Source organism: Panthera onca, chromosome B1, assembly GCF_046562875.1.
Source record: "Panthera onca isolate mPanOnc1 chromosome B1, mPanOnc1 haplotype 2, whole genome shotgun sequence".
In the NCBI taxonomy this organism is placed as follows: domain Eukaryota; kingdom Metazoa; phylum Chordata; class Mammalia; order Carnivora; family Felidae; genus Panthera; species Panthera onca.
The window spans coordinates 61,309,027-61,336,811 of record NC_138342.1 but is presented as its reverse complement, the minus strand read 5'-3'; the positions used below and the strand labels follow the sequence as shown (position 1 = coordinate 61,336,811).

The 27,785-nt window shown below is 42.2% G+C and overlaps 1 protein-coding gene across 2 annotated transcripts; it reads left to right on the top strand.

Annotated features, from left to right (window-relative positions):
- The first annotated feature begins 188 nt into the window (after positions 1–188).
- NAAA (N-acylethanolamine acid amidase) lies at positions 189–22,945 on the top strand. 2 transcript variants are annotated; one of them, XM_060654839.3, is made up of 11 exons: positions 190–479; positions 1,155–1,319; positions 3,495–3,621; positions 7,688–7,778; positions 11,050–11,126; positions 15,520–15,692; positions 15,835–15,897; positions 17,117–17,183; positions 17,846–17,874; positions 21,599–21,676; positions 22,277–22,945. In XM_060654839.3, exons 1-10 carry the CDS (start codon positions 277–279, stop codon positions 21,672–21,674), a joined length of 1,071 nt encoding a protein of 356 aa, XP_060510822.1. In that variant the 5' UTR covers positions 190–276; the 3' UTR covers positions 21,675–21,676; positions 22,277–22,945. The 2 variants fall into 2 exon arrangements, with proteins under 2 accessions (XP_078302150.1, XP_060510822.1); XM_078446024.2 differs by lacking the exons at positions 21,599–21,676; positions 22,277–22,945 and adding an exon at positions 20,968–21,555 and having other exon boundaries at positions 189–479.
- Positions 22,946–27,785: the final 4,840 nt, after the last annotated feature.

The following is a 27,785-nucleotide window of genomic DNA, read 5'->3' as shown; positions in this document are numbered from 1 at the left end:
GGGGTGAGAAGCCGGCAGCCTGCAGCGTTTGGCGCCCGGCCCGGCGGGACTCGGGCCGCGGCTGGAGGAATGGGGGGCCGGAAGCGCGGATGCTAGGGGGTGCCCACAGCTCTTTTGCGGTTCGCGGTCGGGAGGGACCAGGCCCGCCAGGCCGCGCGCGGACTCCGCCTCCAGCGCTCTCGGCACCGCCCCGGCCCCTCCTCCGTCAGCTCTTACCCCGGCGCGCCTGGCACGCCGGCCGCAGCGGTCCTAGTGGCGGCCGCCGGAGCCTGAGCCATGCGAGCCGCGGGCCTGTGTGCGCTCCCGGGGCTGGCGCTGCCTCTACTTTTGGCCGGGGTCGGGGTGTTGACGGCTGCTTCGCCCCCAGCCCTGCCGCTCTTCAACGTGAGCCTGGACGTGTCGCCCGAGCTGCGCTGGCTGCCGGTGCTGCGGCACTTTGACCTGGACTTCGTGCGCGCCGCGATGGCACACATTCTCGGGTGAGCGCGGGCGCAGGGGGGACCCTCGGGACACCGGTCCGCGTGCGCAAGCCCACACGCGCTCTGCCCACCAGGCTGTAAACCGAGCCGCTTTACCCCTCCCCTCCGTGACGGTCTTGCCCTCCACCCCAACCTCCTCACTGGCCTCAGCAGGGTGCAAGGGCAGCGGGGACGAGAACTGGCATTTGCTGCTGTTCTGGGAGGCGTCGGGCTTGAGGAGGCTTGAGGACGATCGAGGCGGCTGGTTTGACTTTCAAGTTTGGTGTCACCAGTGGTACGCCCTTCCTCCAGCCATTCTGGATCAGGGTGGTGCTCAGGTTGTCACCCGCTTGCTCAACTCAGAGTAGAGAGCTCAGCCCACACCTTCCTTGCAAGCCTCGCGAGCCCCCCAAGTCCGCTCCTTTGGGGACCACGCTCGCTCGCCCCCCAAGTCCGCCCCTTTGGGGACCACGCTCTCTCGCCCTACCTCCCTTTCCGAGTTTTCTTTTTCCCTCCGGGATGCTGCGGGTTGGGTGATGTGCACCCTGGGCCGTCGGCCCCTCTGGGAAAGGGAGGAACCTAGCATTCACCCCTAACGATAAGAGCTTTAGGAAACACCCCACCACCGATACACACACACTGACACCCCTTCGGCCCCTGAGCAGGTCAAACACCCTTGCGGTTCTTCGTTTTTAGGAATAGGGTCCCCAAGTGGGTCCACGCGTTGATTGGAAAGGTGGTCGGGGAGCTGGCTGCCTTCCTGCCCCAGCCCTTCGCAGATGAGATCCGGGGCATGTGCGAAGTCCTGAACTGCGACCTGGCCGACTGCCTGCTTCTCAACCTGGTTTACGAGACCACCGCGTGAGTGTCCCGCGCTAGCGTGGGTTAACTGGGATTCACCGGGGACTCCTGTCACATCTGGGCGGGAGGAGACATACTTCCAGTGCGATAAAAACAGGGTGGTGACTGGGCTGTCCTGAAACCTCCAGTGCTTCCTCTTTGCCTCTGGATAAATCTGAGCAGCAGATCATGGGCTTCGAGAAGGAAGGCCGCTTCTCTGAATCAGCATTGAACTTTTCCTCGAACTGAAGCCCCTGTTTCCTACCCCCACCAAACCGGTATTAGTCCACTTTACAAACTCTGCTCAACAGGTACTATAACAGGAAGTTTTTACAACTAACCCCACTCTCATCCAGACTGTCTAACCAAGCGACCCCGCAGCCTTATAATGCAGGGGGTCATCCCAGTCCTTATTTGTCCCTCTGCATTTATCCCTCCGTGTTGGTCATGGTTAGAGATCCTGACTCCTCTGTCAGAGGCTGGACCCTCCAGGGTCAGGGTCACAGGGAACACTGTTCTGGCTAATAGTGAGATCCAGTATTTGGTTCACAGGGTGGGCATGATAAAATGGCACACAGAAGTGAAAGCACTTAAGAGTGTGTGGTTGATCCCAGACCAAGTTCAGGGAGAGTCTTAAGTCTTTCCTGGCTTAGTAGGAGGTCCTGGAATTGACCTGGTTTCTGTCTTCAGGATTTACTGTTTTGCCACCAGACCAGCCTTATCTAGCAACATACTTAATGGCTTCTGACTGCCATACGATGATGGGGTGGGGTGGGGAGGAGTGTATTCTTGGGATAACCAAGCTTTACCGCCCTCTGGCATCTTCCCTGAACACCTAGGCAGGTTAGGTTAAGAAGCACTGAGTGTCTCCCTCTTTAAGGAAACACACAGATGAGACACACACTTTTTTGCTTTTGTTTTTTAATATTTGAGAGAGAGTGAGAGACAGAGTGTGAGCTGAGGAGGGACAGAGAGAGAGAGGGAGACACAGAATCTGAAGCAGCTTCCAGGCTCTGAACCGTCAGTACAGAGTGCAATTTGGGGCTTGAACTTGTGAACCATGAGATCATGACCTGGGCCCGAGTCTGACGCTCAGCCAACTGAGCCCTCAGGCACCCCATAATTTTTTTTAATGTTTATTTTTGAGAGAGAGACAGAGACAGAGACAGAGGCTGAGCAGGGAGAAGCAAAGACAGAGGGAGACACAGAATCCAAAGCAGGCTCCAGGCTCTGAGCTGTCAGCACAGAGCTGGACATGGGGCTTGAACCCATGAACCGCGGGATCACGACCTGAGCCAAAATTGGACACTTAACTGACTGAGCCATCTAGGCGCCCCCCCAAACTTCCTTTTTTAAACAAACAAAAAAATTAAGTAACATTTATTTTCTCCTATTATAAAAGTAATATGTAATCAATATAGAAAATTAGTACATACAGAAAAGTATAAAGAAAATTAACTACAATCCTGTTACTTAGAAATGACCAAAAGCCCTTCAGAGTACTTCCTCTCAGTTTTGTTTGTGTGGATATACGTATCTTTTCCCAGAATTGGGCATGCTGTGTAAGTATTTTCCACTGTATGTAATTTAAGTTACATTATATATTCTTAGAGGAATTGGACATTTAGATATCTTAACAAAGCTCTTCCTCTTTTCCTCAGAATACTTCTCTCTGGCTGGGGGTTCTTAAAGGATCCTTTTCTCTTATTAGCTCTGTGCTGGGAGCCCCGAGGGGACAGAGAAAAGACCAAGCACAGAATGGTTTAAGGACCATTGTACTTGCTCTGAGAAATTCATAGAAGAGAAGTAAGTTTGAATTAGCTTTGAATGGTATGTTAAATAGACCACACACTGCCAAGCAGAGGAATAAGCGAAGTTCAGGGGTCCAGCTGAGCCCAGAATGGGTCAGTTTCAAATTTAGATTTAGGATGAAATTCTCCTTCAGTATGTTTTCAATGCCATTTGTGCTGAAGGCAAAGGTCTAGTAACACCAAATGAACACTGATGAATTGTGCCAGTTGTGCTTTTCATCTTGAATTCTGGATCCATATTCTTCTATTAGGATCATATATCATGTGTATCTATTACAAGGAGAAAAATTGTTTTACTTTAAGGATCTATCTTTTTAATGAAAAATTCATTTTCCTTTGTCTTATTTTTCTCCTTCATTCATACTGTACTTTTCTATTTTTTCAGATTCTGCACCAGTATTGTGGCTCAAGACTCCAATGGCCACATTTACCATGGCCGGAATCTAGATTATCCTTTTGGAAATTTCTTACGCAAGTTGACCGTGGATGTGCAGTTCTTAAAGAATGGGCAGGTATAGTTCGTACAGTATAAGATTCAGATTCAGAAGTCAGAGAGACTTGCTAACCAAAGTCAGCAATCATTAGGATGGCCTGCTGGTTAACGTGTAAGACACAAAAGACATCAGGGGCATCTGGGTGGCTGTCTGTTAACTGTCCGACTTCACCTTGGGTCATGATCTCGCTGCTCATGAGTTCATGAGAGCCTCATGAGAGCCTCCGCATCAGGCTCTGTGGTGACAGCTCAGAGCCTGGAGCCTGCTTCAGATTCTGTGTGTGTCTCTCTCTGCATCCCCCCGCTTGCGCCCTGTCTTTCTCTCGCTCTCAAAAACATGAATAAATGTTAAAAAAAAGAAGAAGAAGAAAAGACAAAGATACAAAAGACATCAAACTCCTGGAAAAACAAAACCGCAAGAGGTCTGTGTCAATTATGTTCCTAGGAAGAAGGGTCATTTATGATTATTGAGCATCTACTTAAAGAGGTCAACCAGTTTTCCTTAGGGAAATCTCTATTGGGGTATGATCCCTCGTCCACTTACCCTGCTGAGTCAGCTCTTTCTTTGTTCATACTGCTTCTGGAATAGGGAGGGGCTCTGTGATGTAATGCCTAGAAACAGCCAACTTTGAAGTCTGAATTTGAATCTGAATCTGGTTTGAATTCTGCTTCTTCCTTTGAGAACACAGGAAATTATTTAGACCCATTTTGCAGACACAGCTCAGAGAGGTTAATGATTACTTTGTGGAGGTAGTTATAAAGGTTACATGAAGTAATGTCTGCAAAGCATGTGAAAATGATTGATAAATAGTGGCCAAATAATAAATGGCCCTTCACTCTACAAGACTCCCACAGCACTCTCTTAAGTATGATCTTTAAAAGTTATACTTGGATCAGGGTGCCTGGGTGGCTCAGTCTGTTAAGCGACTGACTTCGGCTCAGGTCATGATCTCACTGTCTGTGAGTTCAAGCCCCACATCAGGCTCTGTGCTGACAGCTCAGAGCCTGGAGCCTGCTTCGGATTCTGTGTCTCCCTCTCTCTCTGCCCCTTCCCTGCTTGCGTGTACATGCACGTACATGTGCTCTCTCTCAGAATAAATGAATAAACTGAAAAAAAGGCAAAAAAAAAAATGCAGAAATACTTCAAGTGAAAGTTTCTCATTTTTTCATTTCATTCCTTCACCACTGTTAACAATTTGATTTATAGCTGAAGAATTACTTCAAAAATGTTTTTAAGTTGTAACAATGACAATATACATGCATACTGAATTCCAAATCTACTAAAATGTTTTCTAAGGTTTATTTATTTATTTTGAGAGAGAGAGAGAGAGAGAGAGAGCAGGAGAGGTGCAGAGAGAGAGAGAGGGAGAGAGAGAATCCCAAGCAGGCTCTGCACTATCAGTGCAGAGCCTGATGCGGGACTTGAATTCATGAACCTTGAGATCATGACCTGAGCCAAAATCAAGAGTTGGATGCTTAACCGATTGATCCAACGAGTGCCCCTAAAATGTTAGCAGTTATTACTGGATGATGGGACCATAATTCTTTTCATTGACTACTTTCTGCTTCTCTCCATTATTTACAGTGAGCAAAAATTCTAGTTAGACAAAGGAATAAATGCAGCAAAAATAGATTATTCCAATTGCTCCCTCTAGAATTCACCCTGTTACTGCTTTGTTTGTTCCTATGTATCCTGGAGCTCCCATGAGAACCAAGCCTGCAGGTGTGGCTCGACTCTTAGTGCTCAAGTTGTGATTACCAAGTCAAACAGTTTACACTTGAGCGTTGTCTTTCTGCTAGGGGCTCATGGCCAAGAAATTGTTTTGCTAAATTAAGAACAGGTTATCCACAAAATAATTAATCTCTTATTCTTGTCTGTTCATAATTTTTAAAAATGTTTATTTATTTTTGAGAGAGAGAGAGTGGGAGAAGGGCAGAGAGAGAGGTGGGAGGACAGAGGATCTGAAGCAGGCTCTGTGCTGACAGCGGAGAGCCTGATACAGGGCTCGAACTCATGCACTGTGAGATCATGACCTGAGTGGAAATGGGACACTTAATCAACCAAGCCATAATTTTTAAATCATTTTCACATACCGTTTCTCATTAGATCCTCACCACAGCCCTGTGAGCAGCCACAGTCAACATTTTCATCCTCATTTTCCAGATGAGTGGAAAATGTATTACATTTAATTACATGAGTGTATCATGTATTATCAAATACCTTGGAAACTACAATGTGATTTTAATTTTCAAACTTTAATTTGCTTAGCCCTTCAAGAGTGACACTAATGTGAGAGTCAGTGTATCATGTGAATGAAGTGAAAATATAATTACTTTTCTTCTTCATATAATTATGTTTTGTAAAGGCTTTTAGTGGCGAGGTAGGATTATTCCCCTTTTACTGCCATGAATGGAAATGGGGAGAATTCATGGAAAACCTTCAATGAGTCTGGAAAAGGTCATTTATAAGGCCAGTGCATTTCTCCCTTGCAATTTAGCCATCATAAATTAATTTTACAACCAGATGAGGTAGATGGGGCACCTGGATGACTCAGTTGGTTAAGCGTCAGACTTCGGCTCAGGTCAGGTCAGTCAGTGAGTTCGAGCCCCCTCCCCCCCCCTCCCCCGGGGCCCCCGTGCTGACAGCTCAGAGCCTAGAGCTGCCTTGGATTCTGTCTCTCCCTTGCTCTCTCTGCCCCTCCCCCGCTCACGCTCTGTCTCTCAAAAATGAATAAATGTTAAAAAAAATTTAAAAATAGGGGTGCCTGGGTGACTCAGTAGGTTGAACTTCCTACTTCGGCTCAGGTCATGATCTCACAGTCCTTGAGTTCGAGCCCCACGTCGGGCTCTGTGCTGACAGCTCAGAACCTGGAGCCTGCTTCAGATTCTGTGTCTCCCTCTCTCTCTGACCCTCCCCCGTTCATGCTCTGTCTCTCTCTGTTTCAAAAATAAAATAAAATATTAAAAAATAATTAAAAAATAAAAACAAAACCAAAAAACCCCAACCAGATGAGATAGAAATAAGAAATTTTAAAAATTACAGACTTAAGATTCAGCTTTCTTTCTTTTCTTTTTTTTTTTTTTTAAAGTAGGCTCCATGCCCAATGTGGGGATTGACCTTACAATCCTGAGATCAAGAGTCAAATGATCCACTGGGCACCCCTTAAGATTTAGCTTTCTAAGGAAAAATATTAACCTAGGCCTGTTTGTTTCTCATTGGAACTCACTACCTAAATTTAAAGTGGGAGTGATCCCTATAATTCATGGGATAATCATGAGGATTAAATGAGAGATACATATAAAATAAATTTTTTAATATTTAAAATTTAAATATGATTATTACAAACAGTTTCACTTCCCCTTACCTCACAGAGCTTACAAGATGCATGATATTTATCTCTTATAATCAAATCAATACAAGTTTTTAATCAGAACCCATTTGCCATTTCAGGGTTGGAGTTTCTCAGTCTTTTTGGGGTATGATCCCCTTTGGTGAAGCCTGTGATCCCTTCTCAGAATGTCTTATAGTACATAAAATAAAATGCATGGATTACAAAAAAAACCAGTTACATTAAAATGTAGCCATTTTAACATTAAAACAAATTTTTTAAGCCATTTAAACATTTTTCTCAACACATTAATTAGTAAATGTTAGCAGTGTGTCTAATAACTACCATAATTTCAGGGTAGTGAGAGGTATGAGTGGTATTTCAGGATATGTAATTATATCAAGATAGGTATGACACTATTATATTATATATGTGAAAATATCTGCAGTGTCTACAGGTGGCAGAATCCTAGGCACTGCTATGACCTCATGATTTGTTGGCATGCATCCCTTACTGAGGGAGGGAAATCTCAGGAATGGGTGAAAATAAAGCTGCACCTTTTTTTCCCCTTTTCAAGATCACAGATCCATTGACTTCTATTCATGGAATCCCAAGGTTATACCTTCCGAAAGGCTCTTTGAGAGATTTTATTATGTTGGAACTTACAAGAAAAAAATCCATGCGTGAGACAAAACAGATGATTTCAGTGTGTATTTGGCTGGATTGGCAAAGTGATGCCTTACCTCTTGATTTCAGGTTGCATTCACGGGAACCACGTTTATTGGCTATGTAGGATTATGGACCGGTCAGAGTCCACACAAGTTTACAATTTCTGGCAATGAACGAGGTAATCAAAACAAATCCCTGAGCGTTTTCAGCCATAGTCCTGGTCAATTCTATCCAAGTATGCTTCATTTGCTCCCCCACCTGAAAGTATGGACAAACACCTACTACACTACCTAACCGGTACTTCCATTCTAGTTGGGGGAAAGAGACAGTGTGCATAAAAGCAGTGAAGATGATTTCAGGTAGTGTTAAGTGCTACAAAGCAAGGAAAACTAGAAAATGTAATAGATAACAAGGGAGGGGGTTGGGCCGTTATTACAGGTAATGGAATCCAGGAGCCAGGTCTGCAGAAGCTGGGGAAATTCTAGAAACAAAACATCCCTGGCGGATTCTAGAAACAAGAGAGGGTAGTGTAGTTACAGCATGGGGGACTGACATTGGAGGTGGAGATGAAGGCTGAGGCCGTGGTGAGGGTCACGACGAAGAGCTTGGATTTTAAGTGTAATGGAAGCCCGAGGAGAATTTTAGGCCAGGACGTGAACAGATCTGATTTATATTTCCAACTATCACTTTGGCTGCTAGATATCTAGAAGCTGGATTGTGTTGGGTTAACGTGGAAGCAGAAGACTGTTAGGAAGCTGTCATGGTAATCCAGAGGGTATGTGTTGCTGTTGTACAGGCAACGTCTATAAAGCACTCTGTAGTTCACTGTGCATTTTCTTGTACGTTTTCTCAGTAGACCTCACAACCGTCCTGTTAGATAGGCAGGGCTGATATTTTTAGCCCCATTCATTATGCGGAGGAAGAAACAGGCTGTGATGTGAAGTGACAGCTGGTAAGCAGGAGAGGTGCTTCTCAAACTGATCGCGTGGGTCCTGCCCAGTTGCTGTTTGTTATATGACTGTACTGCCGTTCCCCAAGGCTCAGGGGATCTCATTCAGTTCTCTGGGAAACCCACAGTTCAACAAACTCATGTCTCCGTCCTCAGGAACTTGCAGCTGAGCTAAGAAGAAAGAAAGTTTAGTGTTGGTCATCTGATGAAACCCTGATTGACTTCACGTTGTTGTTTCCTTTAGTTAGGTCTGTTCTTACCTTTTTACATAAGTCTCTAACAGGAAGATGCTGGTTGAGTCTATCAATGCTCAGTAGTTAGTTCTTTATCCTAATGGGTTTCTTCAGCATTTTCCCAAAAGTCTTTTATGAGTGAGACAGGTTCTCAATCAGTGGTACTCAAACCACAGCATGACAGTTACTAAGGTTCTACCTTAGTAAAACCTTAGTAAAAATGGCTGTAAACAAGTGTATATTTATTTAAAAGCTGGGCTTTGTTTCCATCATCTTGTGACTCAAATTGTTTAACAAACTGATTGGTAGAACCTAATGTACAAGTAGTTTAAAAATAACTGAGTTATTCTTGTGACACGTAAGTTTAACTAAATACTGTCAAACTGCTTTTTCAAAACTTATTTTATCATTTTAGTGAAAAGTAGTTATATTTTAATCTGCTAAGATTGAGTTAAAATTCCTGAACAATAAGATAACATCTCTTGGTTAATAGAAGTGAGATACTCAGGTTTCTGGACATTATGGAGAGTGCCATAATGGGAAAAGGTATGGATAGGAGGGGGGCTAACAAATGGAATAGAGTTTGGGGAGGCTTAACAAACCACCTGGCAGTTAAGATCTGACTCCAGAGCCAGCCTGCCCAGTTTGTCTTGGTGCGGTCCCTTGCTAGCTTGGTGACCACAACCAAGGTGCTTAACCTGTCTGTGCTTTAGTTTCCTCCCCTGGAAAGCCAGGGATGATGGTGGCTGCTGTGAGGATGAAATGATTCATGTACGTGAAGCACCCAGAGCGATGCTTGGCACAAAGTAAGGGCCATGGATGCATTTGTTGTCATTGTCACATCTCTGGGTCTGACCTCTGAGCCCCAGACTGGAGATGCCTTCTCGGCAAGGTGCGAGGTGTCTCACACTTGACTTGCTAAGCCAATCTCTTGTTTTTTCTTTTCCCCTTTTCTTGCTCTCACTCTGGCTCTACCCAGATCTGTTCCTCCCCTGGTTTTCCATGCTTCAGGATATGGCAATTGTACTGCACTGATTGTACCGGGAGGATTTTTTGATCCCTCACTCTCTGGGTCTTGTCAGCTCTACCAACAAAACTAGATTGTCCCTGGCCATTTTCTCCACCTCCACTGCTCGGCTAGCCATTCAGGTTCACACCTGAACTGCTGTAGTCGAGGTTCGTGTGGTCTCACTGCTTCTCACTGTCCTATAATTCTTTCTCTTCCCAACAGAGGGCATGATCAGGTTGTTCCCCTGTTCAAAACCCGTAATGAATTTCCATTTCACTTATAACAAATCCAGAGTCCCGACTCTTACCCTCAAAACTCTATGTGGCCACCTGCTACACCTTATTTTGTGCCTGTCTCCTTCTCCCTCACGGCACCAGCATTTTTCTTTTTCTGGTATCTCCCAAGCTTGTCCTCACCTTAGGGCCCTGACAGCCAACCAAGCCTTCTATCTGGAATGTTCTGTCCGTCTTAGAGCAAATGTCTACAACACAGAGAGGCTATCTTTAACATTCCTCAAAGAATCCTCCCTCATCACTCATGATTATATTATTCTGTTTTATTTCTTTTATAATAGTTATCAAAATCTTGTTTGCTTAACAGCACACTAATTTCACTGTTAAATTCCAGGGATCTGGACTAGATCACAATATGGCACATAGCAAATGATCAGTGCTTATGTCTTGAATGAAGAGTTCTCTTAGGAAATAAATCCTCAATGATTTTTTAAGATGTTAAAAAAATAATTTTGGAGAATGATTGTAAATTTGTATACTTTTTAAAATGTGAGCCCAAATCAAACTTAAAGTTCTGAAAGATATATATTCTAATCCCTTATTGAGCCACTTCTCTTGATAGCTACGTAATTCTGTTTTGCTTGGGATAGTTAGTAGAATTAGTTCCTTTAACACAATTATCATTGTTTCTAGGCATGAAAGATTATATATATATATATATATATATAAAGTATATATATACAGAATTTCATGTATGCATGTACATACACACAGAACATTTCCAAATCCCTGGAAATTTGTAATATGTGTAATATGTAACATATATATTACATATTTTTATGTGTGTCATGAAATTTGGGCTTTATCTTTGAAAACTGCATACCAATAAAATTACTCTCATCCACTAACTTTTCTCTCTCATCAGCTTGTACTATGGGGAAGAAATAAGATTTAAGGAACTTTAAAATGTGGCACATGGGCAACAATTCATATATATACTTATTGTTCCTTCTTCAACTCGGCAGATGAAGGCTGGTGGTGGGAGAATGTGATCGCTGCCCTTTTTCAGAGACACTCCCTGGTCAGCTGGCTTATCCGCACTGTGAGTACTTCCCCTGTTGAGCCCACCACACCCTAACTTCATCCTCTGTGTGCGTGTTGTAATGCTCTGTGTCATTTCACAATATTATTTTTCATGTAGAAAGCTCCTAAAAAGAATAATCAAGGTTTGCAAATAAAAAGGATTACAAAATCATATCAAACTTTGTGATAATAAGTATCAAAGATAAACAGGGCTGGACACTAATTAAAGGAGTAGTTATGAATTATAAATTTCCAATTATAAAATAAATCATGGGCATGCAACCTGCAGCATGGCCACTATAGTTAATAATACTGTATTGAATAGTTGAAAGTTGTTAAGGGTAGATCTTAAAAGTCCTCATACAAGGGAAAAAAAATTTGGTAACTATGTATAGTGACAGATGTTAGTTATTGTGGTGATCATTTTGCAATATATGCAAATATTGAATTATTACATTGTATGCCTGAAACCAAATACAATGTTATATGTCTGTGCTGACAGCTCCGAGCCTGGAGCCTTCTTTGGGTTCCGTGTCTCCCTCTCCCTCTGCCCATCTCCCACTTGTGCTCTGTGTCTCTCTCTCTCTCTCTCTCTCTCTCTCAAAAAATGAATAAACATTAAAAAAAAATAATGTTATATGTCAGTTAAAGACATAAATAAGTGATCAAGATAGATTTTAATCAGTAGTATACTATACTGTTGCAGTAGGGAAAAGTGTCCAATGTGAACTGAACTCAACTTTGACTTATACAGAGGTGACTGGGTGTTTTAAAGGGAAAATGAGGAAACTGAGAGGGGTGTCAACAGGGGCTCAGTAGAGTCAGAGAAGTGAAACTTTACACAAAAAGTGGAAGAGAGGGGTTGTCCAAGAGAAGCCTATCTGAGATTCCTAACTGATGCTTTTCAAAGTTAGCTTCCTACCCTCCTGCAGAGACTGGACAACAGGGGCCCTAGTTTTAAGTGTTGTCTGGAACAAATAGTAAATTCTTTGGGCAGCCTTATTTTCTCAGGCAGCGCTATAAGAGGGGCTAGGGTCACCTTAGGGATGTAGCCTTGAGCTGTTAGAAACTATGTTAATTTTCTGATGAGTGGATAAATAAGATGTAGTGTATATATACAACGGGATATATACAACTCAGCAATGAAGAGTAATGAAATCTTGCCATTTGCAACAATGTGGATGGAACTGGAGGGTATTATGCTAAGTGAAATAAGTCAGTCAGAGAAAGACAGTTATCACATGTCTTCACTCATATGTAGAATTTGAGAAACTGAACAGAAGACTATGGGGGAAGGGAAGGGGAAAAAAAACAGTTATAAACACACAGAGATGCAAGCTATAGGAGACTCTTAAATACAGAGAACAAACTGAGGGTTGGTGGGGGGGCAGGGGAGAGGGGAAAATGGGTGATGGGCATTGAGGAGGGCACTTGTTGGGATGAGCACTGGGTGTTGTATGTAAGTGATGAATCACAGGAATCTACCCCCAAAACCAAGAGCACCCTGTATACACTGTATGTTAGCTGACTTGACAATAAATTATATACATATATATATGTGTATGTGTATATATATATATATATGTATATATATATATATATATATGACAATAAATTATATTTTTAAAACATAATAATAAAAATATAAAATAAAGCCAAGAATAATACCATGAAAAAAAATAAAAGAAACTATGTTAGTGTTTGTTCAGTCCTTATAGGCCAAGGTTAAGGCCTTATCAAGAAGGGGGCTCAGAGGATCCTAGCTAGTTTGGTCAAGGAGAGAATCTTTGTTGTAGGCCACAGTTTTAGCCTGTAGTTTTATCTAAATAGCTGATTGAGATAAGAGATGACATTATGCTTTTCTGCTGATAACAATGTGCCCTCCTTTTAGAGGGCAAATATCAGAATTAGCAAAGCAAAGAAAGGCGTTAAGAAAGTAGTTCTGCATACAACAGAAAGAAAGTCTGGTTGACAAGACCTATTAAGCAGCAAAGTTCCAGGTCACATATAAATTGTTAATTTCACTACAGTAAACACATTTTCAGGAGCTCATCTCTGGTGCACAGATCTGGTCCTGCCCAGCTTTAGCTTTTTTGGCCCTTCTTCCCCTTGCTTTAAATAACCTTAGCCCCTCCGGACTTGCAGTGCTTCTCAACTTCTTACCTGGATACTTCCTGAAAATGGTGACGAACTATGCATCCTTCACACATTTTTAAGATGGCCTCTAAAACTTTTCATCATAAGATTAAAAAGCTGCAAAAAATCCAGTGTATTGTAAATGTTGCCATTTAAAAATAAAACTGGAATTTACATCCACCTGGTGAAATCCAAACACCAAAATGATTTTTAAATGTTTTAGATGTAATTTACATACAGTGAAATGCACAGATCTTAAGGGTTTGGTTCAATGTGTTTTGACAGCTGTACATACTCGTTTATCCATCCATGTAAGTACCAACAAAACAAGGTACAGAACATCCCCCAGTCCCTGGAAACTTCCCTCCTGCTCCATTCTAGCCAATTCCTAACCTCCTCTGACACCCTCCCTCAATGAAACCACACTGACCTCTATCACCACAGACAAGTTTGCCTGTTCTAGAACGCATAGAAATGAAATCCTGGAGTACGGACTCTTTCTTTCACTCAGCCTAATGTTTTTCAAATTCATCCATGTTGTTTGTATCACTAGCTCATTTCTTTCTATTGCTGAAGATCATTCAGTTGTGTGAATATGACACAATTTATTCATTTTCCAGTTGATGGGCATTGGGCTGTTTCCAGTATTGGGCTACTATGAGTAAGCCTGCTGTAGAAAATCTTGTACAAGTCTTTTTGTAAACATGTATGTCCATTTCAGTTGAGTAAGTACTTAAGAGTAGAACTGCTGGGTCGTAAGGTAGATGTATTTAATTGAGATGCAATGCCGTACGATTCACCTGCTGTATAATTCATCTACTTGAAGTATACAACTTCCTGGTTTTTAGTACATTCAGAGTTGTGCAACCATCTCTACAATCAATTTTAGAACATTTTCATTACCCTTTAGCAGTCAGTGACCATTTCCTTCATTTCCTGAACCAAACAGATGAGGTACATGTTTCATCCTGACTTTTGCCACCTGAATGAAGTAAGTCACCACTGCCACCGGCGTTTCTTACTGACGTTCTTTGCTTTTTTTCTCGTAGGACTCTGTTAGAGGCAACGAATTACTTGATAGTAATCGTGGGATGGTATAGGCAACATAAAACAATGTTCCATCACTGCCTCGCTAGAATTTTGCTGAGTTCAGAACAAACCAGTTCAAGCCTAAATACCTCACCCTAGCAGGAATGTGTGTACGGCAGGGGAAAGTCCACAAAACCCTGCCGTGACTTGATGGTTTATGGTGCTGAATGATGGCACCTTTGCAGACACTAATATTTTGAATAGTTCTTTTGTTTGACTTTACCCCCACCCCCACCCCTGACACAGTGCCTTGGCCATATTCGGGATGGGTGAGCAGAAAACGTACTTTCCAAAAATGGTACAGAGTGATTTTGAAGATGCAGGTGGGAAGGGCAGGCCCCATACCACAGGACCGTTCTTGAGCAGATTGGCTTAAGCAAGGAGCACCTATGGAAGCTGAAGATATGGAAAGTGATCCCCTTAATGGTCCATGCCACAGACCTTTGGAAGTCTTCACGAACCCCCGGGGGTAGGAGTATCAGCACACCCTGCTCTGATGCAGCATGCTATCTTTCATCTCCAAGACTTTGCCAACTCTTCCATCAAGCTAGAGCTGCCCAACCCCACAACTATGACTTTCTGCCAGCCTGACTTCCATTTGTCCCTTTGGCCTCAGATTGTGCAATACCTCCCTGGAATACTTCCTTGATGCCCTGGGTGAGGCTGGGTCCCCTGCTATGGCTTTTGTAGCAACTCCTTCTCCTATGTTGACACTTCTTACCTTGTGTCAGCACTGCCCATTGACTTTCCTGTCATCCTTGGAAGTTTGGAGTGAACAAGGTTTGGTCAGTCATATTCACTGCTCTGTTCCCCACACCAGCACTGTGCCTAGCACATAGTAGGTATTCAGAAGTACCTGTTGAAAGAACAAGTGGGTGAGGAAACATGGGGAGACTTTGTGAAGGTGACCTGCCTAGAAAGCACACAGCCCGTGTTTGGTGAGCCAGGCCTAGAACTTGTCAGCAGGTCTTTCCAGTTGTGAGAAAAAATCCTGCTGCTGTTGGCTGCCCACTGATGACCTCGCAGGAGCCCTGATGACAGGAGGAGGAGGAGGTCAGAGCGGGTTAAGATGGTAGCCATGGCTTAATATATCAGGAGAATGTGCTTTGGCCCATTTGTCCATCAGTTGGTGTGGCAGATAACTGCCGTGTGTGGTAATGCTAATGTGGGTTTGTCTCTTTGTTCAGACCCTGAGTGAGTCGGAAAACTTTGACGCAGCTGTTTATAAATTGGCCAACACACCCCTTATTGCTTGTGCTTATTATATTGTTGGTGGTGCGTCCCCTCGGGAAGGAATGGTCATCACGAGGAACAGAAATGGCCCCGCAGACATTTGGCCTCTAGATCCTTTAAATGGAGCGTGAGTAGAATGAGAACTCATTTTGTATCAAGAATTTTTTCAATTGATGAAACTAGAGGTATTGTTTTTGTTTTCATATATTTCTTCTTCAGCTGTGTGCCAGATGACCTTGGGTAAGACAAGATGCTGTGCTTTGTTGTAGGTGGTTCCGAGTTGAGACAAATTATGACCACTGGAAGCCAGCACCTGAGAAAGATGACCGAAGGTAGGCATCTATACACTTTCTGCTTTACAGTGCTTTCTTGGGGTCAGGAGAATGTGTCCTTTTTTTTTTTTTTTTTTTTTTTTTTTTTTAACATTTATTTATTTTTGAGACAGAGAGAGACAGAGCATGAATAGGGGAGGGTCAGAGAGAAAGGGAGACACAGAATCTGAAACAGGCTCCAGGCTCTGAGCTGTCAGCACAGAGCCCGACGCAGGGCTCGAACACACAGACTGCGAGATCATGACCTGAGAGGAAGTTGGACGCTTAGCCGACTGAGCAACCCAAGCTCCCCCCTTTTTTTTTAATTTTTTTTTAACGGAATGTGTCCTTTAAAAAAAAAAGTTTATTATTTTTGAGAGAGAGAGCAGGAAAGGGGTAGAGGTGGGGAGTGGGGGGGACAGCAGACTCCCTGCTGACAGCAGAGATCCCAATGTGGGGTTTGAACTCACGAACCATGAGATCATGACCTGAGCCGAAGTGGGATGTTTAACTGACTGAGCCACCCATGCACCCCAGATGTGCCATTTTTATGACAAGAACTGGAGAGGACTGCAGGTGCTGTCCCCTCCCAGAACGTGTACCTGGGCCCCCTCACCAGTGTCTTGGCCAGGATGGGAGAGTGTAATGTGTAGTGGAGGGTCTTAGCGGTTGGTTGGGTGTTGGAGGGTAAGACTTGCCCTGGCCTCAGGGTCAGGAGGCCTGTGTTCCATCACCAGCTCTGTTAATGACTCACTGGGTTGCCTCTTGAGACTCTCTCTACTCATGTGTAAAAGGAAAGGACAGAACAAGGTTCGTGGTTTTTCTATGTAAGCCTTTTTTGGAAGGAAAACATGTCCCTTAATGAAATAAATAAACCAGTTAGGGGCTTTCTTTGGCCCTTCTCATTTAGAAAGTTTTGTAAGTCATTGCATCCCCAAAGAGCAGGTAGTTATGTATTTCCCCCTGGCTTTACCGCCCCACGTGTTTGGGACAACTATTTATGCAACACATTTTCACCATCCCAGCTTCCTTGAGCAGATGGTACCAGTAGGCCTGGCTGTTGAATTAATTTTGCCATGGTGGTCTGAGATTAGGCAGGAAGCATGTTTGAGGGCTGGAACCTTTTTTTGGTGAAAGGAGATCATGCAGTCAGGTCTTATCTTGAGCCTCCTGGTATGAGAGCTGGTGGGATTCAGGGTTACCTGAGGTGCCCAGTAACCTCTGAACATTCTCCTTACAGGACGCCTGCCATGAAAGCGCTTAATGCCACAGGCCAGGAAAACCTCAGCCTGGAGACCCTCTTCCAGGTAATTTCCAGGGGGCGTGATGTCCAGCTTTTACCCTGGATGTTTGTTGTCTTTGTTAATAGTGATTAAAGTGTTGGAGTCAGTTTCACCTGGTTGAAAACATTTTTTAAAAGCCAGATGAATTAAAAAAAAAAAAAAGATGACATTTTGTGAACTTGCGTCAGTATAGGCTAAAAAGTATTCATCTTCACCCAAGTGTTTCTGCATGTTAAAAAAAGGCACAGTTGGGGGTGCCTGGGTGGCTTAGTCTGATGAGCCTCCGACTTCAGCTCAGGTCATGATCTCACAGCTTGTGAGTTCAAGCCCCTCATTGGGCTCTGTGCTGACAGCTCAGAGCCTGGAACCTGCTTCAGATTCTGTGTCTCCCTCTCCCTCTGCGCTTCCCCTGCTCACGCTCTGTCTCTCTCTGTCTCTCAATAATAAATAAACGTTAAAAAATTTTTTAAAGTAATAAAAAAATTAAAAAAGTAATAATAAAAATTAAAAAAAGACACAGTTGTATATATGTTCACTGTTTAAAGGGAGAAAGGATTCAAAAGTCTAACTCTGTAGACCCCAAGACATGCTAGAGTGCTAAGTGCTTTTATTCTTCCTAGAGATATTCTACATGTATTTCTTCTACCTTTTTAATAGTCTTTGTAATATGATTGTTTCCTATGCAGGTTTTGTCAGTGTTTCCGGTTTGTAACAAGTAAGTGACACTTAAACACATCTGTTCATACGTCACCCCAGAATGGGGGTTCTGGGGGCCTCTACAAGTCAGGCTTTCTAGGTGCTGTGGACACACCAGTGAATCAAACAAGTTGTCTGCTCTCATGGAACTAGCATTTTACTGGGGGGAAGTAGGGAGGAGGTGGGGAGGGGGAGGTAAACAAATATATCATAAGTCAGGTGAGAAGTCCATAAAGAAAAACAAAGGTAAAGAGGATAGCGGGATCCGGAAGGAAGAGGGCAGAGATGTGTTCATCCTGAGTCAGTCTGGTAGTTGGGACTGCCTTCACTGGTTATGAGCGCCATAATTTCACTCTGTTAAAACTAAACTTTAGGGGCACCTGGGTGTGTCAGTCAGTTAAGCATCTGACTCTTGATCTCTGCTCAGATCATGATCTCATGGTTCATGGGATTGAACCCTGCTTTGGACTCTGCGCTGACAGCATGGAGCTTACTTGGGATTCTCTCTCTCTCAAAATAAATAAACTAAAAGTTAAAAAAAAAAAAAAACTAAACTAAACTAAACTGTAGACGCTGTTGGCTTCCCTTTAACTTCCTAAAACTTTCTGTTACCACCATGGCTCAGTCCACAGATAAATTAGCATCTATGCTATTGTTTCGTTGTTAGCCTGTGCCCTTGATAGTAGCATCCTGTGAGCACTGGCTTCTTGGGTCTAACAACCCAGGGTTTTACCCACATAGTCTTCTGAAGTGAAACTCTGGGCCGTAGCTGCCACTGTCACAGGAAGCTCTTCATTAAATCTGAGAGGCAGCCACAAGACTTACACAGGAAACTCTGAAGGTCCACTGTCTCCATCACAGCAAAGCTGGCTAGGTCAACAGCCTACTTTTTATCACCATTCAAGGTGATGCTTTATTGTCTTACCCTCACCCAGGACTAGCTCATGGGGGTGCAGACACTTTTTTTTTTGCTTAGTGAGGTGGGGCTTAATTTAATGAAATGAAAGAGGAAGCATCTGCAAGTCAAAACAGTTTTATCTCCTTTTACTTCAATAAATTCCCAAACCCAGCATTTCCTACCCTCCCATCGTTATTTTATTTGCTTTCTCCAAGGCAAGAATATCAAAATGGTCCTCTTCAGGAAATAGCCTAATACAGGCAAAACCTATAAAGTGATTTTTAGTTTCAAATACCCAATTGATTTTTTTTTTTTCTTTGAAATGATCCTCCTTTACACGAATACAAAATACTTTTCCTGATGGCCTCTAGAATAACTTTTGTATACAGGTACTTTTAAGATTCCTTAGCTGTGATGATATTTTTAAAACTGGTGGTTCATTTTGTATCATAATAGGAATATATCTTCAAATTGTCCCTTGGAAGTTTTTTCTGTAAGTAGGGCCTGATAAAAAGATTAACACTAAAAAATTTATTCTGTCAGCAATATTCTAACAGCCAATACAGAAAAACAAATTAGCCAGTAATTTACCACTCCAGTAAATGAACCATTTGGGTAATAGGTGATACCCAGGGTTATGCTAGTAAACTAGCTTTTGGGTGGGAGCGGGTTTGGGGTGGCCAAAAAACAAACCAAAGACCCCCATGAATTGTAGCATTAATTGACTTCCTGGTGTCAATACTCCCACATAGCGTATTTCAAGCTTATGATGGGCTCCTGAACGTCCTACATGTTTAACAATTGGCCCTCACCAGCCTGTAGGAGCCAGCTCCAACCTACAGCTGACTGTATCCCTTCCAGTAGGGCACAGTTTTGCCCTTCTAATATTTGTTTGTAAAATAGGGTATTCTTTTTTGGGTGTTCTTATGGTTTTAAAAATAATTATATAAATGATAACTATATCTTTAAAAAATTACTATTATAATAAAATACTATTATGATAATAAAATATAATAAAAATTACTATTATAATAAAATAAAATAAAAATAAAATTATATTTATTTTTAAAAAAACATTGCTCATGCCATGAACAGCCCTGGTCATTTTAAACATGTGCCCCATAGCCAACTGAATATAGTGTAGTTGAGTTAAGCATTCTCTAGTTGTTAGTTTTTCCCCTATTAAAATTATGAAATACATGTATTTGTACATCCCCCTTCCCCACCGCCCCACCTTTGGATTCTTTTCCCTGGTTGAATTCCCAGAATTCAGAGTAGAGTTACTGAGTTAAAGGCTATCAATGTTTAAATGGCTTAGGAAATATTTTGTCAAAATAGAATTAGAAATTGTAAACAGTTAACCAAGGAACATTTTTCTCTGTTGTATAACTGAAAACCCGAGAGGACCTGCATTTAAAGAATAACCACCATTGAGCCAGAATTAACACAGATCACTGACTCTCAGGCCCTTTGCTTAGAATGATTCCTGGCAATGGAAGCTCTTCCCTGTGTAAAGTTAACAGAAAGAAGTCTGAACAGAAGCCGTTAGCTCTATGCTGCCACCTTGTGCTGTGCTACAAAATCACACTCACTTGCAATCGATCTCCATCCTCTGAGGTGGCTGTAAGCAGAGAAAATATTAAAGTAGTGAAGGAGGGGCTCCTGGGTGGCTCAGCCGGTTAAGCATCTGACTCCTGGTTTCAGCTCATGTCACGATCTCACGGTTCCATGAGTTCGAGCCCCACGTCAGGCTCTGTGCTGACAGTGCAGAGCCTGCTTGGGATTCTCTGTCTCCCTCTCTGCCCCTCTCCCACTTGTGTTGTCTCTGTCTCTCTCAAAACAAATAAATAAACTTATAAATAAATAAATAAATAAATAAATAAATAAATAAAGTAGTGATGGAGAATAGAATTATGGCCAAAGCAAATAAGCTGCTGAATTCCCTTGGACTAGCTCTGCATGCACTCATAGTGCTGTCTTCAGCCAGGTGTACAATTTATCTGTGGGCCCCAGGGCCAATAGTTCTGCAACAACCCAGCTCCAAATGCTTTGAGCATGCATCTCAGCTGGTGATTGGGACAAGAGGTAGATGATGAAGGGAGTCAGGGAAAGGGGTCCTATTGTGTGTGTGCATGCATGCATGTGTGCTCATGTTGTTCAGGTCTCTTGCTGTGCAGTATGTTGAGTAAATGACATTGCACTTTGCATCCTTAGATCTGGGTAAGATGTGATCCCTGAGATTTAGAGGCTCCGCTCTGGCCTTCCTCTGACCGTCGCTTGATGTAAGGAGTCCACTGGGCCAGGAGCATTTGCCCAGCTAGTCTGGCCCAACTACCTAGTACCCTGGAATTCTCAGCCCAAAGAGCTCCAGGCCTGTGTGGTCCACTGTCCTGGGTGGTGTTCTCCTGATGGCAGTGTGCAGCCACTGTGGATATCTGTGCTTGGTGGGTGGCCAAGGGATGGCTTTTCCCTGGGGTCATGCTTGAAGCCTGAATGCAAAGGCTAAGGTGTCCACATACGTGCCACTTGTGGGATCGGGCAGAGCAAGGGGTGAGGGCCACAAGAGCTGGCATCCCTCACTGCCACAGTGTGGAACTCTGAGGAGTCTGAGCATTTTAAATTTGAACTTGGCCTTCCATAGTATTGTCAAAATAGGAAGGACACTGTGTGATCACTTGCGTTATAAATTTTAAATATTCTGACATATATGGGCTTCTATTTGTATTATTGTCTTGGGTCCTGAGGACAATGGGGACAATTAGGGAAGGGCTTGGTGTTTTTTTTTTCCTCTTTGGAATATTAGAGGAAATTATATGTATATAAAAATTCCTCTCATCATTTTCAGCTATACAATTTATACTACAGTAATGAGTGCTGCTAACCCAGAGAAATACACGACGAGGATCAGAAACCTGGGTTAAAAGTAAGTAAGCAGAAGAGTGGATTCCACCATGCTGTGAAAGTTTTGCTAGTTTGTTGTTGGCGACGTCTGTGGGTGTGTGCTGGTATTTCTCACAGAACATGGTGACATCTTTAACATTTGTACGTACGGAATATGTTCTGACAGACATCCGGCAAATGATTGTCATTTGTGTCAGACTCGCGTCACTCTTAGGTATTTATTTTGAATTGTTTGTATGAGAGCTAATCTACTCTTGCCCCGTGTCCTTTGTCCCTTATTAAAACCTATTCTCAGGGCAAAGTGTTATCTCTTCACTTACACAGTGTCTGGAAAGAGTGATAGTGAGGCAGGCCCAGCACATTTTCAACCTGAGAAGACAGATAATGAAGGCAAAGGACACCTGCAGAGTTTATTTCAGGCAATGGTGAGCCCATAGGTGAGGGGAGGGACATGAGAAAGCAGGAGTCCTTTCTGCTGTCCCTGAAACCAAACCCAATTTTCCCTAATGCAAGGGTTGTCTGGAGCTTGTAAACCTGGCCTGATGTTTTAGTCATTTGCTTATCATGGGGGTGTTAAAAACCAGTGTTTGAATTAAGTACATGTATTCTTCTTCCCTTACAGATGATTTCTTAAAAACGAAATTCTCGAAGAGCTGTACGTTAAAAAACAAAGTAAAAGGATTGTATTATTTTAGGAACAATACAGGTTCTTTCCTCATTAAACTTTTCAATCTTGTGAAGTGGGGGGCAGGAAGGCCCCTCTGGAGCTGGTTTTGGTAAAGTGGGTAATAGGCTTGCATTCACTTCCCTTCATCATTTGCCTTGACTCTCTCTAAGCTTTGTCTCAAAGATAGTTGGTCTCAGAGGTCAAGCCCTATCCTTGGGCTTTAGTTCCAGCTTCTTAGCACAACATGTGGCAATGTTGTCATACCTCAGCTTATGAAGAAATGAGCTGGCAAGACATCTTTGCTTATTATGAAGTGCTTCTGGAAGAGTCTGAGAAAAAAAGATTATTCGAAAAGAAATGGAGAAATGTGGTTTGAAGAGAGCCTGTTTGAATGTTCGTAAGCCTGAGCTTTGATCATGTATTTCCAATGTGATGGGATTCTCACTTTTCATAATTTGTCTGTTTCTTTAAGCAGATGGATGGGCCTCCTTTTTCTAAATAGCTACTTTCTTACTGCTTTTTGAAAGCAGTTTGAAAACAAAATTATGTCTGATTGTCACTTTTCACTAGTTAATAAAATGTTGCAAGGGATGTCAGCAAGAAGAATAAAATTGTCTTCCAAGATACTGAATATTGTGTTCTCTCTACATTCTTACCCCTCACGTTGTGTGGTTCTGGACAGCTGTCCTGAGGAAGCAGCTCTGGGAGATGTTATTTAAGCGCGAGGACTGAGAGGGGTGCGTAGCTGTGTTGTAGAATTTGACTTTTTTTTTTTTTTCGTATGTATAAGAAAGAAACTTCTCTGAGGATGAAGTCAGAAAAGGTTAAAATGCATGAACAATGAATCAGTTGGATGTTCCTGTTTAGTGTTCCAGCAGGAATGAAGGAAAATGGAATGGCTGCAGGGAAGTGTTAGCCAGGCTTGGGTCACCGCTGCATCACCATACTGCCCACCTCGTTAGCAGCACACAATATTTATGTATCTTCTTGGCCAGAGTTGCATCACTGTTGTTAAATTTCCATCATCCAGTGCCCTTTTTAAAACCAAACATCAAGGGTAGTTTTCTTGCCAGACATGTCAAGTTGTGATTGAGACTACAAATTTCTACTCAGTCACTTCTGTTCTTGTTTTCTCAACTGTAGACTCTGATCTTTGGATGGAAATTTGACGAATACCCTAATGTTAACCAGGCAACATGGAGGCAGAGAGGACTTTTCAGCATTAAAGTGTTTTAAGTAATCCAAATGTCTGGTTCGTGTTAAGACCTGTGTTCCTTGTGCCGTGTGGTTTCACTACAATGTGTCTAGATATAGATTTCTTCTTATTTTGCCTACTTGGGATTTGTTATGCTCTTCAAATTTCAAATTTATTCAGTTTTGGAAAGTGCTCAGTTACCAGCTCTCTGTTGCTCTCCTACATTGTTTTGCATCTTCTCTCCTCTCCTTAAGTCCCAAGTGTGTGTATTATCATGGCTTCTACCCTCTGTCTCATCCCTCTGGTATTTTGGTGGGGGGTGGGGGGGAAGGAAGAAGAGTGAGGTGGCAGATTTCTCTCTTGATGACATAGTCCAGGTAATGTTTTTATTTTTTTCTGTAAAATCAGAAATATTTTTTAGTGGATCTGTTGCTTTTAATATCAAGGATAATATATTTACTTTAAAAATATTTTATTTTTTAGTAATCTCTAGGCCCAGCGTGGGGCTCAAACTCACAACCCCGAGATCAAGAGTCTCATGCTTTACTGACTGAGCTAGCCAGGTGCCCCTTAAGGATAATACTTGTATTTTAGATGGGCTATTTGCTACTTTTTTAAACCTGCTCGGATCTTTATTGGATAGTAGTATCTGTTCTTTGCTTTGGTCTTTTTTTTTAAAACTTCTTAATCCATACTTATTTTATATTCTGCTTCTCAGTTCCATCATCAAGTCCTCAGATGTCCAGCTTCACTGTTTGTTTTCACTGACTGTCTCTCATGGAAGTTTTTGTGGTGTTCTCTAGTTTTGGATTGTGTTCCTCTGGAAATACTGAAGGCCAGGGTTGATGGTGCACCACCCACAGAGGATGTGCTAATTTCTCAACATGTGGTTTCTTAGAACACTCAGTATAAATTGAAGGCTCAATTTATATTGTATGAAGACAGGCCTGTGGTTACACATTCACACAGGAGAGCCTGGCCCCTGTGCAGGTTGATACTCTAACTGTACCTTGTGTGTATCCAAGTCCGTGTTCTTTTTTTTTTTAAAATTTTTTTTTAACGTTTATTTATTTTTGAGACAGAGAGAGACAGAGCATGAACGGGGGAGGGTCAGAGAGAGAGGGAGACACAGAATCTGAAACAGGCTCCAGGCTCTGAGCTGTCAGCACAGAGCCTGACATGGGGCTCGAACTCACGGACCGCGAGATCATGACCTGAGCTGAAGTCGGACGCTCAACCGACTGAGCCACCCAGGTGCCCCCAAGTCCGTGTTCTTTATCCCCCACCTTCCAAGGCAATTGTCAAAGAACCTGAGGTTCTAAGTTCCTGGGACCAGAAACTGTCCTGAGGGCCACCATGACTAATGTGCCTGCTTTCCCCCTGCAATTTTCCTCATTATTTCCCATTCTCTAGATATGCCCTTTATCCCCTCTGATTTTACCTCCTTACTTGCTAGCTCACCTAAGTATTCAGCATTTAAGAAAGATGCTTGTTTATCATTTTTAGTTTTGTAGTGGGAATGTTTTTTCAGGATATTTATCCCTCCAAAGAATCTAGAAATCAAAGAGTTGATGAGCAGTTTTTTTTTTAAGTTCATTCTGTGTAGTTATGGAAAGTGCATTGATGGAGGCTGATAATGGAAAGGTGAATATCAGTTAGCTTGACATTTTATTAGAACAGTTAAGAAATTAAGATGGATTGCAAGATGTGGAAACAACCTTAATGTTCATGGACAGATGAATGGATAAAGAAAATGTGATATGTACATACAATGGAATATTATTCAGCCTTCAAAAAAGAGGGAAATCCTACCATCTGTGACAGATGGATCAACCTTAAGGACATTACACTAAGTGAAATAAGCTAGTCACAGAAGGACAAATATTGTATATCCCACTTATCTGAGGTTGATGGGTTTCAGGACACACTACCCCAAAATATGGCATGTTGGCATATTGGATATTTTAATTTGAAGGAATTATCATATTCTGCCACATCTGCCTACTCTTCATCAAACCTCCCATAAAAATGCACAGATCCATCTTTTTGGGTCTTCATTTCCTTATGAAAGCTCCCGTGTCGTGTGAAATTATATTGAACAAATTTATATGGTTATCTCCTGTTAATTTGTCTTTCTCAGTTTAATTGTCAGACCCAGGGATCCTAAGAGGGTAGGAAAAGAACGTTTTTCCTCCTCTATAAGATATATATATTTTTAAGTTTATTTATTTTTCAGAGAAGGAGACAACATAAGCAGGGGAGGGGCAGAGAGAGGGAGACAGAGAATCCCAAGCAGACTTTCCCCTGTCAGTGCAGAGCCTGAAGCAGGGCTCAAACTCATGAACTGGGAGATCATGATCTGAGCTGAAATCAGGAGTTGGACACTTAACCAACTGAGCCACTCAGGTGCCCAAAGTTACCCTTCTTTCTTAAGTTTATTTATTTATTTTGAGAGAGAGAGGGGAAGAGAGAGAGTCCCAAGCAGGCTCCACACTGTCTGCACAGAGCCCGATGCAGGGCTTGAACTCTTGAACCATGAGATCATGACCTGAGCCAAAACCAAGAGTTGGATGTTCAACTGACTGAACCACCCATGCGCCCCTCTATAAGAGATCTAAAATATACTTATAGAGAAAAAGAGGCAGAAGGTTTATGTGAGCAAATTATAGTAGAAAACTTCCCTAATCTGGGAAAGGACACAGACATCAAACTCCAAGAAGCACAGAGAACTCCCATTAGATTCAACAAAAACCAACCATCAACAAGGCATATCATAGTCAAATTCACAAAATACACAGACAAGGTAAGAATTATGAAAGCATCAAGGGGAAAAAAAGTCCTTAACCTGTAAGGGAAGATAGATCAGATTCACAGCAGGCCTATCCACAGAAACTTGGCAGGCCAGAAAGGAGTGGCAGGATATATTCAATGTGCTGAATGAGAAAAATATGCAGCCAAGAATTCTTTATCCGGCAAGGCTGTCATGCAAAATAGAAGGAGAGATAAAGAGTTTCCCAGACAAACAAAAACTAAAGGAGTTTGGGACCATTAAACCAGCCCTGCAATAAATTTTAAGGGGGTCGCTTTGAGTGGAGAGAAAATGAAACAAAACAAAAGACCAAAAGCAACAAATACTAGAAAGGGCCAGAGAACAACACCAACTCTATAGGCCACACAATGGCAATAAATTAATATCTTTCATTACTCACTCTAAATGTCAGTGGACTAAATGCTCCAATCAAAAGACATAGTGTATCAGAACGGATATACTGTTTACAAGAGACCCATTTTAGACCTAAACACTCCTGCAGGTTGAAAGTAAGGTAATAGAGAACCATCTATCATGCTAATGGTTGTCAAAAGAAAGCTGGAGCAGCCATATTTATATCAGACAAACTAGATTTTAAAATAAATACTGTAACAAATGATGAAGAAGGGCATTATATCATAATTAAGGGGGTCTATCCACCAAGAAGATCTAACAATTGTAAGTATTTATGCCCCCAATGTGGAAATGCCCAAATATATAAATCAACTAATAACAAACATAAAGAAAGTCATTGATAATAATACCACAATAGTGGGGGATTTCAACGCCCCACTAACAGCAATGGACAGAATATCTAAGCATAAAATCAGCAAGGAAACAGTGGCTTTGAATGACACACTAGACCAGATGGACTTAACAGATACATTCAGAACATTTCATCCTACAGCAGCAGAATACACATTCTTCTTGAGTGCACATGGAACATTTTCCAGAATAGATCACATACTGGGTCACAAATCAGCCCTCAACAAGTACAAAAAGATTGAGATCATACTTAGCATATTTTCAGAACACAATGCTATGAAACTCAAAATCAACCACAAGAAAAAGTTTGGAAAGACCATGAATACTTGGAGATAAGAACACCCTACTAAAGAATGATTGGGTTAACCAAGAAATTAAAGAGGAAATTAAAAAGTACATGGAAGGCAATGAAAATGAAAACACGACATCCCAAAACCTCTGGGATGCGGCAAGGCAGTCATAAGAGGGAAGTATATAGCAATCCAGGCTTTCCTAAAGAAGGAAGAGAGGCCTTAAATACACAACCTAACCTTACACCTAGAAGAGCTGGAAAAATAACATCAAATAAAGCCCAAAACCAGCAGAAGGGAAATAATAAAGATTAGAGCAGAAATCAATGATATTTAAAACAACAAACAAACAAACAGAACAGAACAGATCAATGAAACCAGGAGCTGGTTCCTTGAAAGAATTAA